The sequence below is a fragment of the Coregonus lavaretus genome (genome assembly GCF_964263955.1).
Source record: "Coregonus lavaretus genome assembly, chromosome: 8".
NCBI lineage: Eukaryota > Metazoa > Chordata > Actinopteri > Salmoniformes > Salmonidae > Coregonus > Coregonus lavaretus.
This window is the reverse complement of record NC_139995.1, coordinates 25,670,685-25,685,475: the sequence shown is the minus strand read 5'-3', so window position 1 is coordinate 25,685,475 and position 14,791 is coordinate 25,670,685. Positions and strand designations below refer to the sequence as shown.

At 43.6% G+C, this 14,791-nt stretch overlaps 1 protein-coding gene across 1 annotated transcript in view; it reads left to right on the top strand.

The window, feature by feature from the left end:
• Positions 1-14,291, top strand: part of LOC311133981 (rho guanine nucleotide exchange factor 10-like protein) — a gene marked incomplete at both ends in the record, with an annotated part of 141,111 nt that extends 126,820 nt beyond the window's left edge. The window contains 3 exons of the mRNA XM_084167606.1: positions 3,372-3,543; positions 13,477-13,599; positions 13,747-14,291. Coding sequence (XP_084023732.1) covers positions 3,372-3,543; positions 13,477-13,599; positions 13,747-14,291 — 840 coding nt within the window. The remainder of the gene's footprint in view (positions 1-3,371; positions 3,544-13,476; positions 13,600-13,746) is intronic.
• Positions 14,292-14,791: the final 500 nt, after the last annotated feature.

Genomic DNA, 14,791 nt, shown 5'->3' with positions numbered 1-14,791 from the left:
TGGATGCACCAGATCTTATTTAGGGGCTTCATAGCAAAGGGGGTGAATACATATGCTCGCACCACTTTTCCGTTATTTATTTTGTAGAATTTGTTGAAACAAGTTATTTTTTTCATTTCACTTCACCAATTTGGACTATTTTCTGTATGTCCATTACATGAAATCCAAATAAAAATCCATTTTAATTACAGATTGTAATGCAACAAAATAGGAAAAACTCCAAGGGGGATGAATACTTTGCAAGGCACTGTAGCTACTGTAGTAGGTCAAAGCTCTGTGATGGGAAACCTAGGTAGAGCAAGGATGTAGTAGGCATTGTGGTGCTCATGTGGATTTCCTTTCTTTTTCAGCCTAATTATCACTTAAAGGTGCAATATGCAGAGTTCGCTCGGCTATTTCCTGGTTGCTACATTTCTAAAAGTTTGCTTAATTTCAGTTTATGTGACAAAACAATGACAAAACAAAACAATGAGTGCAGAGAATCATTGTACCATCTAAACCACTCTGAAATATATGTTAACCAAAAATATTGTATTTTCAGCTGTTTGAAGCTGGTGTACAAAACCAAAAGTAAAACATAAGAACGGGAAGCATAGAAATAGCGCAGATTGAACAGATTTACTGCTTCTTAGATGTGCTTGTAATGAGTATGACAGATCTATAACTCACAATTCTATTTGAATTTGGTCAGATCGCCCAAAACGTTACATATTTCAGCTTTAAAACATTGTTTTTTGTTTTTAATCTCCATGTTTTTTACACCGGAAGGTGATTATGCAACATTATTATACAACACTATTAACTACAACTCCTGGAGACGGGTTCTTATATGTCATCGAAACACAGTACTTTCTTTAGTGTGAACATTTTAGTGTGTGCTTGTATGTGGGTGGGTGAGTTTTTATGTGCATGCATACGTTTAAAAAAGTCATATCTATGATATTATAACTTCATTATGGATTAGATGTCTACAATCAGGTCCATAAAATTGTGATGATGTGCAGAGCATTGGTAAAGAAGCAATTACAGACAGTAACATAACATCACATCAAACAGGCAAAGAGTCAATACAGAACTAAGATTGAATGGTACTACACCGGCTCTGACACTCGTCGGATGTGGCAGGGCTCACAAACTATTACAGACTACAAAGGGAAGCACAGCCGCGAGCTGCCCAGTGACACAAGCCTACCAGACAAGCTAAACCACTTCTATGCTCGCTTCGAGGCAAGCAACACTGAAGCATGCATGAGGGCACCAGCTGTTCCGGATGACTATGTGATCACGTTCTCCGTAGCCGATGTGAGTAAGACTTTTTAAGCAGGTCAACATTCACAAGGCCGCAGGGCCAGACGGATTACCAGGACGTGTACTCCGAGCATGTGCTGACCAACTGGCAAGTGTCTTCACTGACATTTTCAACATGTCCCTGACTGAGTCTGTAATACCAACATGTTTCAAGCAGACCACCATAGTCCCCGTGCCCAAGGACACTAAGATAACCTGCCTAAATTACTACCGACCCGTAGCACTGACGTCTGTAGCCATGAAGTGCTTTGAAAGGCTGGTCATGGCTCACATCAACACCATTATCCCAGAAACCCTAGACCCACTCCAATTTTCATACCGCCCCAACAGATCCACAGATGATGCAATCTCTATTACACTCCACACTGCCCTTTCCCACCTGGACAAGAGGAACACCTACGTGAGAATGCTATTCATTAACTACAGCTCAGCGTTCAACACCATAGTGCCCTCAAAGCTCATCACTAAGCTAAGGATCCTGGGACTAAACACCTACCTCCCCAGATGGTAAGTGTAGGTAACAACACATCTGCCACGCTGATCCTCAACACGGGGGCCCCTCAGGGGTGCATGCTCAGTCTCCTCCTGTACTCCCTGTTCACCCATGATTGCATGGCCAGGCACTGATCACTGATCACCGACAACGATGAGACAGCCAATAGGGAGGAGGTCAGAGACCTGGCCGTGTGGTGCCAGGATAACAACCTCTCCCTCAACGTGACCAAGACAAAGGAGATGATTGTGGACTACAGGAAAAAAAAGAGGACTGAGCACGCCCCCATTCTCATCGACGGGGCTGTAGTGGAATAGGTTGAGAGCTTCAAGTTCCTTGGTGTCCACATCACCAACGAACTATCATGGTCCAAACACACCAAGACAGTCGTGAAGAGGGCACGACAAATCCTATTACCCCTCAGGAGACTGAAAAGATTTGGCATGGGTCCTCAGATCCTCAAAAAGTTCTACAGCTGCACCATCGAGAGCATCCTGACTGGTTGCATCACCGCCTGGTATGGCAACTGCTCAGCCTCCGACCGCAAGGCACTACAGAGGGTAGTGTGTATGGCCCAGTACATCACTGGGGCCAAGCTTCCTGCCATCCAGGACCTCTATACCAGTCGGTGTCAGAGGAAGGCCCTCAAAATTGTCTAAGACTCCAGCCACCCTAGTCATAGACTGTTCCCTCTGCTATCGCATGGCAAACGGTACCGGTGCGTCAAGTCTAGGTTCAAAAGGCTTCTCAACAGCTTCTACCCCCAAGCCATAAGACTCCTGAACAGCTAATCATGGCTACCCGGACTACTTGCACTGCCCCCTGTTAATTATTTATGCATAGTCACTTTAACTCTACCCACATGTACTTATTACCTCAACTACCTCAACTAGCCGGTGCCCCTGCACATTGACTCTGCACCGGTACCGCCCTGTATATAGCCTCCCTACTGTTATTTTATTTTACTTCTGCTCTTTTTTCTCAACACTTTTCGGTTGTTGTTGTTTTATTTTACTTTTTTATTAAAAGATAAATGCATTGTTGATTAAGCGCTGTAAGTAAGCATTTCACGGTAATGTCTACACCTGTTGTATTCGGCGCATGTGGCAAATACATTTTGATTTGATTTAATTTGTTTTTGATAGCCATAATGCAATATACCGGTATTATAGATTTCCAGATTTCTCTAGGATTCTTTTTTTCCCAGATTGGAAACATGTACCTCAGCAGTTCCTCACATAACCCTTATATTTTATAGCAGAGCAAGCCAACCCAGATAGCATCCCGTGATTTGACAAAACAAATCACATCTGGTCTATTGCATTTAGACGAGGATCTCTACATGTAAAATTAATCGGACTTATAAAAAACTCAGATCTACAGTATATCTCATTTAAAATACCAATGTAAACCGGGTCTAAAGGTGGCCATACTGTTTGGTCATTGATTTTATCTACATGTTCTGTGTGTAAGCATTTGCTTTACAGCTCTATGCCTATTTTAAGTCCCATCTCTACTATGGTTTCCATGGTGATGTTATTCACTGCTTCCCTCCTTCCCTCTCTTCCAGAGGTTTGAGGTGCACCCAGACCCCATGGTGAGCGTGGCCCATATGGTGCGGGCTGGGGGAGGAGTCTGGATGGCCTTTAGTGAGGGCTCTTCTATTCGCCTGTTCCACACTGAGACACTGGAGCATCTGCAGGAAATCAACATCTCCACACGAGTATCTTTGCACAACCCAGGTACAGTACAGAATGCCCACCCTCAGGTTGGCATAGGGATTCATCTTGAACTCCTCATTCCAGGGGCCAACGTTTTCCTTCTGTTTATACAGTAGAGCTCAATGTTACCCTCTAAAACACACCTGCCCTTAAGCCCTCTGATTTAATGCATCACTATAATTTTGACGGCCCATTCTTGGTTGTTCTTGAAGTATTTTAGAAAACACTTAAGTCAAGTGTTGTATGGCACAGCGTCAACTCCACAAGTCTTTGCAATTTTCTATCACGATCAAATTTGTCTTCAAGCACATGCAAACGCATGAGCCTGACCTGCTGTATTAGTGGGCTTAGGAGGAAAACATATGGCATACATTAGTCCGTTTTTGGGGCCCTCATTGTACAAGAGCAATGAGAGGGCACCAATTAAGCCACGCCGACTCTGCGCTCCTTGCTGGAATGGTATTCTGGTCTTGTCTTTTCTTGCTGGAGATAGCTGCTCCTTGGGTCCTGTGCTCCAGGGATTGACCTGAATAAGTAGCATCCGGAACCCGGGAAGCCCTAATGAAGCTGTAGGGTAAGACGCTGGAATTAATAAATAGAGTAGAGTCATGAAGGATGCTGCCAGGCAAATGTTTCATTGCAGGAGTTGCCATGGAAACACTCTTGTTTTTCCTTCAATGTCCCTGCAAAGCTGGTATTGTGCCAGTTTTGCCCCCTTCTTTCTAACTGCGTCTCTCCATATATTCTTCTCTCCTCTTTCACCTTTTCTCTCTTCTCACCTTATCTTTCTCCCTTTCATTTTGTGCTGCCACATCTCTTTCTTCTCACCCACCTTCTCTGTCTTCATCTCACCCTCATTCTACCTCTCACTGCAACCCCTTTAGGATGATGTATACAGTACCAGTCAAAAGTTTGGACACACCTACTCATTCAAGGGTTTTTGTTGATTTGTACTGTTTTCTACATTGTAGAATAATAGTGAAGACATCAAAACTATGAAATAACACATATGGAATCATGTAGTAACACAAAAAGTGTTAAACCAATCAAAATATATTTTATATTTGAGATTCTTCAAAGTAGCCACCCTTTGCCTTGATGACAGCTTTGCACACTCTTGGCATTCTCTCAACCAGATTCATGAGGTAGTCACCTGGAATACATTTCAATTAACATGTGTGCCCTTTAAAAAGTGAATTTGTGGAATTTCTTTCCTTCTTAATGCGTTTCAGCCAATCACTTTTGTTGTGACAAGGTAGAGTTGGTATACAGAAGATACCCCTAGTTGGTAAAAGACCAAGTCCATATTATGGCAAGAACAGCTCAAATAAGCAAAGAGAAACAACAGTCCATCAATAATTTAAGACATAAAGGTTAGTAGTCCAGAAAATGTCAAGAACTTTGAAAGTTTCCTCAAGTGCAGTCGCAAAAACCATCAAGAGCTATAATGAAACTGGCTCTCATGAGGTCCGCCACAGGAAAGGAAGACCAGAGTTACCTCTGATGCAGAGGATAGGTTCATTAGAGTTACCAGCCTCAAAACCGGCAATTTTGCAGCCCAAATAAATGCTTCACAGAGTTCAAGTAAAAGACACATCTCAATATCAACTGTTCAGAGGAGACTGCGTGAATCAAGCCTTCGTGGTCGATTGCTGCAAAGAAACCACTACTAAAGGACACCAATAAGAAGAAGAGACTTGTTTGGGCCAAGAAACATGAGCAATGGACATTAGACCAGTGGACATCTGTCCTTCTGTGTGATGAGTCCAAATTTGAGATTTTTGGTTCCAACCGCCGTGTCTTTGTGAGACGCAGAGTAGGTGAATGGATGATCTCTACATGTGTGGTTCCCACTGTGAAGCATGGAGGAGGTAGTGTGTTGGTGTTGGGGTGCTTTGCTGGTGACACTGTCAGTGATTTATTTAGAATTCAAGGCACACTTAACCAGCATGGCTACCACAGCATTCTGCATTGATACGCCATCCCATCTGGTTTGGGCTTAGTGGGACTATCATTTGTTTTTCAACAGGACAATGAACCAACACACATCCAGGCTGTGTAAGGGCTATTTTACCAAGAAGGAGAGTGATGGAGTGCTGCATCAGATGACCTGGCCTCCACAATCCCCCGACCTCAACACAATTGCGATGGTTTGGGATGAGTCCGACCGCAGAGTGAAGGAAAAGCAGCCAACAAGTGCTCAGCATATGTTGGAACTCCTTCAAGACTGTTGGAAAAGTATTCCAGGTGAAGCTGGTTGAGAGAATGCCAAGAGTTTGCAAAGGTGTCATCAAGGCAAAGGGTGGCTATTTGAAGAATCTCAAATATAAAATGCATTTTGGTTACTACATGATTCCATGTGTTATTTCATAGTTGTGATGGCTTCACTATTATTCTACAATGTAGAAAATAGTAAAAATAAAGAAAAACCCTTGAATGAGTAGGTGTGTCCAAACTTTTGACTGGTACTGTATGTTTCACAAGTTTGGATAGCACAGTACTGTACAGTGAGTAGAGCACAGTCGAGTACAGTCCAATACAATAGAGTAGTACAGTACAATACAGTACAGTACAGAACAGTACAGTAAACTATAGTACAGTAGAATATATTGTACTCTACTGTACTGAACTATACTCTAATGTACTATACTCTACTGTACTGGACTATACTGCACTATACTCAACTGTACTCTACTGTACTGAACTCTACTCTACTCTACCCTACTCTGCTCTGCTGTGCCGTTCTGTGCTGTATTGTACTGCACTGTACTGTACTGTGCTCTGCTGTGCTGAGCTGTGATGTCCAAACTTATGAAACATGAGGAGAATGACATTCATACCCATAATTATGCATTGATGTGTAGTACATATCCGGGATCCATGATGCAATTCAGTTACCGCAATTCCGTTACCGTTGTAAATACACTTCACTTACTGTAGTTCAACAACCAAAATATATTTTTTCTAACTCAGGGTGCCATGTCATAGCTGACACCCCGTTCTTTCTGCAGACATCTTTGAATCTTAATTCAGAGCAGATATTTGGTCGCATAAAAAGTTGAGGGAGATTTTACCGTAATTCCGTTACCAAAGTTTGCATCTGCACAGTTCCTCCACAACATTTTATGTGGAAATTGTTGCAAGAAGTCCTTGTGCATAGAGTTGTATGGTTTGTTAAACTTTGAAATCAATGTTGTTGTTTTTTGCCATACATTTTAAAGTGAAAAAACTGAGTCAAAGCGTAATTCCGTTATCGTGGAATTGAACCTAAGCAATTTTAAAACTATTTCATGACTCAAAGAAGAGTCTTCAACTATAAGGTACTTCTTCGAACTCTCCTAGGTGTGGCGTTGAGGAACTAGAGCAAGCACACTTGTAGTTGTTTTGTTTGGTACATAACCCTGCATCCCTGCCATCACATAATTACTGTTGTTTACGCAATCCAAAAACGGTCCATTATAAATCGCAATCAGGGTCAGGTGAGCATAATTTGGAAGTTTGTTCTATTGCCATCATGACTAGCTAAGTTATAAAATATGATCTTACAGTGTTAGGCTTTCACAAGGCAATTCAGAGAAACAGATCGTATTTTTGGTGTGCATAGAAAGGAGTCATGAGTGCATTCAGGTGCTTGTGCAGCGGAACATTTTCTTCAAAAAAAAACTAACATAGGCTCATTCTGTAGAGAACAACCCAGGGTATGACGCCATGTCATATTGTAACTGTATATAAAACGTAGTGATTGTAAACGTTGACACTGTATATGACGTAGGTTTTATGATTCGGAAATATAGAGTGCACATTTGGACTCACAGGTGTTTGGCTTGCTTGTATAACATCAAAGCGGGATTTATAATAATCCTCAACGTCTCATCTTTCAAAATACATTGAGTCATCTTAATTTACAGCATTTCACTCACTCAGACAAAACATTTACCGAAGTTTCCCAATTACCGTGAGGGATGGAGGAAACGTCTTGTCGCGCACGGTGCTCATATTCAGAACGGCTGTCAGTCAAAACCCATACAGCGCTGTGAAGCGCAGAGCCAAAGCTCTGACATCATGGATAGCATGTTACTGTACACCCACTACATTCCAATTTAGGTGCTTATTAGTGCCCAAATCTGCCACTTTCAACTCGTATATGGGTACGAGTGCAAAGGGTTAATGGGCTGCTCCTCATCAGGGGGTTTCTGTCTGATGTCGTAAACATCTGGGAAGTTTCTAAAGCCGAGAAGAAAAACCTGTCCCTTCTGCTAATGGATTTAATAGTTGTTTTGTTTGGGTAAACACATATGTACTTCAAAAGGTCCTCATTGAAATATCACAGCAAAATAGTTATCTTTAGAAATGTATTTTTAACACACAAAAACAGCTCCTTAGATCAGCCCACTGAAGACCTTTGCGTTACTGTAGAAACTGCAGGTGGAGGATCGCTTAACCTTTTACAACTAGTGAGCTAATTCAGGGTCACAGAGTGTTTCTTGGTAGTCTTAAACAAATCTACTTTGAAACAAAAGTATACACATCAAACACATGGTTATGGGCACCTGTACCATGTCAGATATAGAGTTGCAATGTATTCCATTTTGAGTATGCATCCCAATATTACACTTTATATACATCACTGAAGACTGAAATATAACAAAACCGTTTGACATAGAAACATCGGTATTTAGGCGGATTTAAAAAAAGGTTGATTAATTATGAAATTATGAAAAATATGAATAACATTCCTCCCATGAGGCCACTAGGTCATTTGACTGCAGGAAAGGGCTACAACCGCCCTAATCTCCAGTATTTGTCATTATCCTCTTTCATTGCTGTTCCTAGACGATGCCTGGTGCCTGCTCTCACTTAACTTTACAGTTCATGTTAACCCTGCAGTGGGTGTTCATGACAACCGCTGCCCCTCTGATGCAGCACTCTGTGACACAGACTAGAAATAGACAAAATCTCTATGTAAGCAGTCGGCTGACATTTATAAGATTGAGTTCTTCATTCTGCCTTCTAACTCTCTCATGACCCTCTGAGATCGATTCCTAAATGCCTCGCTCTCTGCAGACGCTTAACATGCACCTCAGCAATGCTGCCTCCGCTCACTACTTGCACAACCCTGCTGCTTCTTCCAAATTTGGTCTGTGTTTGTGCGTGGTGAAATGAATCAATTAAGGTGCTCTCTAATCACTCATGCGAATCACACGTCATAATCTGAGCATGACACAGAACAACCATGTAAATGCAGCTCTACAGTGGCTTGAGAAACTATTCACCACCCTTGCCATTCTTCCTATTTTGTTGCCTTACAACCTGGAATTAAAATTGATTTTTGGGGGGTTTGTATTATTTGATTTACACAACATGCCTAGATGCAAAATATTTTTTATTGTGAAACAAACAAGAAATAAGACAAACAAACAGAAAACTTGAGTCAATACTTTGTAGAGCCACCTTTTGCAGCAATTACAGCAGCAAGTCTCTTGGGGATTTGTCTCTATAAGCTTGGCACATCTAGCCACTTGGATTTTTGCCCATTCTTGTTGGATGGGTTCCGCTGATGTACAGCAATCTTTAAGTCATACCACAGATTCTCAATTGGATTGAGGTCTGGGCTTTGACAAGGCCATTCCAAGACATTTAAATGTTTCCCCTTAAACCACTCGAGTGTTGCTTTAGCAGTATGCTTAGGGTCATTGTCCTGCTGGAAGGTGAACCTCCATCCCAGTCTCAAATCTCTGGAAGACTGAAACAGGTTTCCCTCAAGAATTTCCCTGTATTTAGCCATCCATCATTCCTTCAATTCTGACCAGTTTCCCAATCCCTGCCGATGAAAAACATCCCCACAGCATGATGCTGCCACCACCATGCTTCACTGTGGGGATGGTGTTCTCGGGGTGATGAGAGGTGTTGGGTTTGCGACAGACCTAGCGTTTTCCTTGATGGCCAAAAAGCTCAATTTAGTCTCATCTGACCAGAGTACCTTCTTCCATATGTTTGGGGAGTCTCCCACATGTCTTTTGGCGAACACCAAACGTGTTTGCTTATTTTTTTCTTTAAGCAATGGCTTTTTTCTGGCCACTCTTCCGTAAAGCCCAGCTCTGTGGAGTGTACTGCTTAAAGTGGTCCTATGGACAGATACTCCAATCTCCGCTGTAGAGCTTTGCAGCTCCTTCAGGGTTATCTTTGGTCTCTTTGTTGCCTCTCTAGTTAATGGCAGGTTTGTTGTGGTGCCATATTCTTTTCATTTTTGTATAATGGATTTAATGGTGCTCCGTGGGATGTTTTATAGCACAACCCTGATCTGAACTTCTCCACAACTTTGTCCCTGACCTGTTTGGAGAGTTCCTTGGTCTTCATGGTGCCGCTTGCTTTGTGGTGCCCCTTGCTTAGTGGTGTTGCAGACCTTTCAGAACAGGTGTATACATACTGAGATCATGTGACACTTAGATTGCACACAGGTGGACTTTATTTGACTAATTATGTGACTTCTGAATGTAATTGGTTGCACCAGATCTTATTTAGGGGCTTCATAGCAAAGGGGGTGAATATATATGCACGCACCACTTTTCCATTATTTCTTTCATTTCACTTAATCAATTTGGACTATTTTGTGTATGTCCATTACATGAAATCCAAATAAAAATCAATTTAAATTACAGGTTGTAATGCAACAAAATAGGAAAAACGCCAAGGGGGATGAATACTTTTGCAAGGCAGTGTACATGTAAATTAGCATTCTTTCAGTAGCGATCTCATGGCTGTTGTTGTAATTCAATTAGGTGGTTGCTGTAGATATTAAGTGGCGCTCTAGATATCAGTACCAGGAGAGCCAATGACTGAGGGACCAGAAAAACATAAACATCATGTATTGTCTCCTGTTTTTTGTGTAAATTCACAATTATAGCATCTTCATTTATAGTGAAGACTAGGGTTGCAAAGCTACCGGTAAGTGATTCCGGTAACATTGGTAATTTACAGGTAATCTATGGCAATCCATGGTAATTTATACTTGAATAACGTTATACAAAAATATTAATATATAGTATACATGTTTTATATCTGAGTCCACATTGTCCATGAGTTTCTAGTGGATAGACCATATCGTTCAAGAAAATAGACTAATTAATTTTAAATAGCATCTAATCAACAATGGAATTATTTTCAATTAACTCTGCAACTCTTCAAACTGTGTTTCTTTTTACAAATGCCACCAGTTTGGCTTCAGAACATTTACAAAGACATGTTGAGATACACTACCAGTCAAAAGTTTAGACACACCTACTCATTCAAGGGTTTTTCTTAATTTTTTACTATTTTTACATTGTAGAATAATAGTGAAGACATCAAAACTATGAAATAACACATATGGAGTCATGTAGTAACCAAAAAAGTGTTAAACAAATCAAAATATATTTGAGATTGAAATTCTTCAAATAGCCAACCTTTGCCTTGATGACAGCTTTGCACACTCTTGGCATTCTCTCAACCAGCTTCATGAGGTAGTCACCTGGAATGCATTTCAATTAATAGGTGTGCCTTGTTAAAAGTTAATTTGTGGAATTTATTTCTGTCTTAATACATTTGAGCCAATCAGTTGTGTTGTGACAAGGTAGGGGGTTATACAAAAGATAGCCCTATTTGGTAAAAGACCAAGTCCATATTATGGCAAGAAGAGCTCAAATAAGCAAAGAGAAACAACAGTCCATCATTACTTTAAGACATGAATATCAGTCAATACGGAAAATGTCAAGAACTTTGATCGTTTCTTCAAGAGCAGTCGCAAAAACCATCAAGCACTATGATGAAACTGGCTCTCATGAGGACTGCCACAGGAATGGAAGACCCAGAGTTACCTCTGCTGCAGAGGATAAGTTCATTAGAGTTACCAGCCTCAAAAATTGCAGCCCAAATAAATGCTTCACAGTGTTCAAGTAACCGACACATCTCAACATCAACTGTTCAGACTGTGTGAATCAGGCCTTCATGGTCAAATTGCTGCAAAGAAACCACTACTAAAGGACACCAATAAGAAGAAGAGACCTGCTTTGGCCAAGAAACACTAGCAATGAACATTAGACCGGTGGAAATGTGTCCTTTGGTCTGGAGTCCCCACCGTAAGGTAGGCCTTGTCAAAGAGGTGGGGCTTTAGGAGGGACTGAAAGGTGGTGATGGACTCAGAGTCACAGATGGCTGGAGGGAGGGAGTTCCAGAGCCTAGGATCAACACTGGAGAAGGCCCTGTCGCTGAAGCTCTGGAGCTTCGATCTGGGGATGACAAGGTGGCCTGCTGTGGTAGAACAGAGTGCGAAAGTGGGTTGGTAGGGGAGAAGAAGGGCTGAGAGGTAAGGGGGGGCAAGGTTGGTGAAGGGCTTTGTAGGTCAGAAGGAAAATCTTGTAATCAATGCTTTGGGAGACCGGGAGCCTGTGGAGCTCACGGAGGACAGGGGTGATGAGCTGCCAGGACTTAGTGTGGGTGAGGAGTCAGGCAGCAGAGGTTTGAACCATTTTGACCTTATGGAGGGAGCTTGAGTTGATACCGGAGAATAGTGAGTTTCAGTGGTCAAGACGGGAGGAGATGAATGCATGTATGAGGGTTTCAGCGATAGGATGGGCGAGGGAGGAACTGACTTTGGCAATGTTGCAGAGGTGAAGAATGAGGATTTGACAGTCTGTCTTATGTGGTGATCAAAGGAGAGAGTGTAGTCCAGGATGACGCCAAGGTTGCGTGCGTGGGGGGAGGGAGAGACAGTGGTGTCATCATTGGTAAGGGTGAGGTTGCTTTGGTGAGGGTGGATTTGGTGCCTATGAGGAGGTGTTCTGTTCTATCACTGTTGAGCTTGAGGAAGTTTTGTTGCATCCATGTTTTTATTGCAGAGAGGCAGGATTCAATGTGGTCAGAGGTGGGTTCTGGGTGTTATCGGCATAGCAGTGGAAGTTAAAGTTAAGTGACAGAGGATCTGACCAAGGGGGAGGATGTAGATGATGAAGAGTAAGGTGCCCAGCACAGAGTCCTGGGGGACACCCTTTGTAACTGCAGCTGAGGTGTGGCCATTGAGAGAGCTGTAGTGGGTCCGGTTTGTGAGGTGTGATTGTAGCCAGGAGAATGCAGTGCCCTCAACGCCCAGACCCTCAAGCCTGGTGAGGAGGATCTGATGGCTCACTGTGCCAAAAGTGGCACCAGGTCAAGGAGAATCAGGATGTTGAGGGGCACCAACATCAGCAGAGGTGAGGTCATTGACAACTTTGAGGAGTGCAGTTTCAGTACTGTGGAGGGGATGGAAACCAGACTGGAGGGGCTTGAATATAATAATAATTAGGTAGGTGCTTACATTTGTCCTATTTCACACATGTACAAGTGTGAATTTGATAATATTTTGTGCATATCCCATTCCCCCTGAGACACCCTTGGAGAGTGGGGTTAAGTGCCTTGCTCAAGGGCACATTGTCAGATTGTTCACCTACTCTGGGATTTGAACCAGCAACCTTTCGGTTACTGGACCAATGCTCCTAACCGCTAGGCTACCTGCCACCCATATATAGGTTGTTGATTAGTAGGTGGGTTTGTAATTGGGAGGCAACAGTCCGTTCCAGAGTCTTGGCAAGGAAGGGGAGGTTGGAAATGAAGTGTGTAATGCAGTGAGAGTACCTGACCTTATTTAACAAGAATATCAACATCAGGGCGGCAGGTAACCTAGCGGTTAGAGCATTGGGCCAGTAACTGATAGGTTGCTAGTTTGAATACCCGAGCCAACAAGGTGAAAAGTCTGCCGGTGTGCCCTTGATCAAGGCACTTAACCCTAATTTGCTCCAGGGACGCTGTACTTCTTTGGCTGACCCTGTAAAACACATTTCCCTACACCTATCCGGTGTATGTGACAATAAAACATATATTTTTATATTGTTAAGACTACAGTACTAAACAAAACCCCCATGTTTCCCTATTCCTATGTTGTAGGCCAGAAGAGCATGCGTGTCACCAGCCTGCTCATCTGCCAGGGGCTGCTGTGGGTGGGCACCGTTCAGGGTGTCATCATCACTCTGCCCGTGCCCAAACTGGAGGGCATCCCCAAAATAACAGGTACAGATGACGGAGGAGGATATGATGAGTCAAGGGGACTGTGAACGTTTTTCACTGTGAAAAGTGATCCATTATAAAAATGGTATTAGTTGATTCTGGGGGTATGTATGTCACCATTGTGCTTTTCTGGTTGTCTCTGTCCTGCAGGAAAAGGGATGACCTCTCTGAATGCCCACTGTGGTCCGGTGGACTTCCTGGTGGCCACGTCCAGCACCCTTTCCCCAGAGCTGCTGAAGATGGACTCTGTGGCGGATGGACTCGACTCTGCTTGCGGAGGGGAGGACCGCAGTGACTCCGCCTCCCAGGAGTCTCTGCCGCAGTCAGGCTCCTCCCAGGGGGAGGGGGGGGGCAAGGGGCGGGGTGTGCTGCTACAGTACAGGTTGCGCTCCACGTCGGGGTTGCCAGGGCGACCGCTAACGGCCCGGGGCGACAAAGCATCTGACTCCTCCCTGGAGTCTTTGGAGCACAGCCTGGAGGACGGCTCTATCTATGAGTTCAGTGATGACCCAGAGATGTGGGTGCGGGGGCGCCCCTGTGAGCGGGACAGGGGGCGCAGGGACAGAGTGACCTTGGCAGCGGTCATATCTGGGGGCAGGGGCTTCCACAGACTGAGGGAAGGGACAGCAGAGCGGGCGGGGGTGGAGTCTTCAGAAACCACCCTGATGGTATGGCAACTACCACTAACAGTGTGATCTGGGTATCAACATTCAGGCAGTGTAGAGGGGAGAAGCAGATCTTTGCTCCAGCCCTGAATCCTCTCCATCTCGTAATGCCAGGAACATGAACCATGTGAAAGCAGGACATTAGTGCTGGCACAGAGCACAAGGCCAGGCTGATGACTCTTTGTGTGTGTTAGGGAGCTCCTGCATGCTCCATCTGAGGAGACCTGCTGGTGGCCTGTGAGGCATGGGGCGCTGCCATCCCATTGGTGGACCTGGACGACCCTGCTTACTCATCCTCAGCCACAGGCCCAGAGCCTTTCTTGTGACAGCTTAAACTGGTCCTTTCCCCTCCTTACCAAAATGGATATGCCGAAATCAAGGATCATCAGAGCTGACAGTGCTCGCTTCACACACAGATTTCTCTCCCACGGTTGACAGCATTCCTTTGTGAGTAAGAATGGACCACATTCCTTTGAGAGTGACACTTTGTTGAATCTACCATGCTGCAGTACCGGAGATGGACCTCTTTT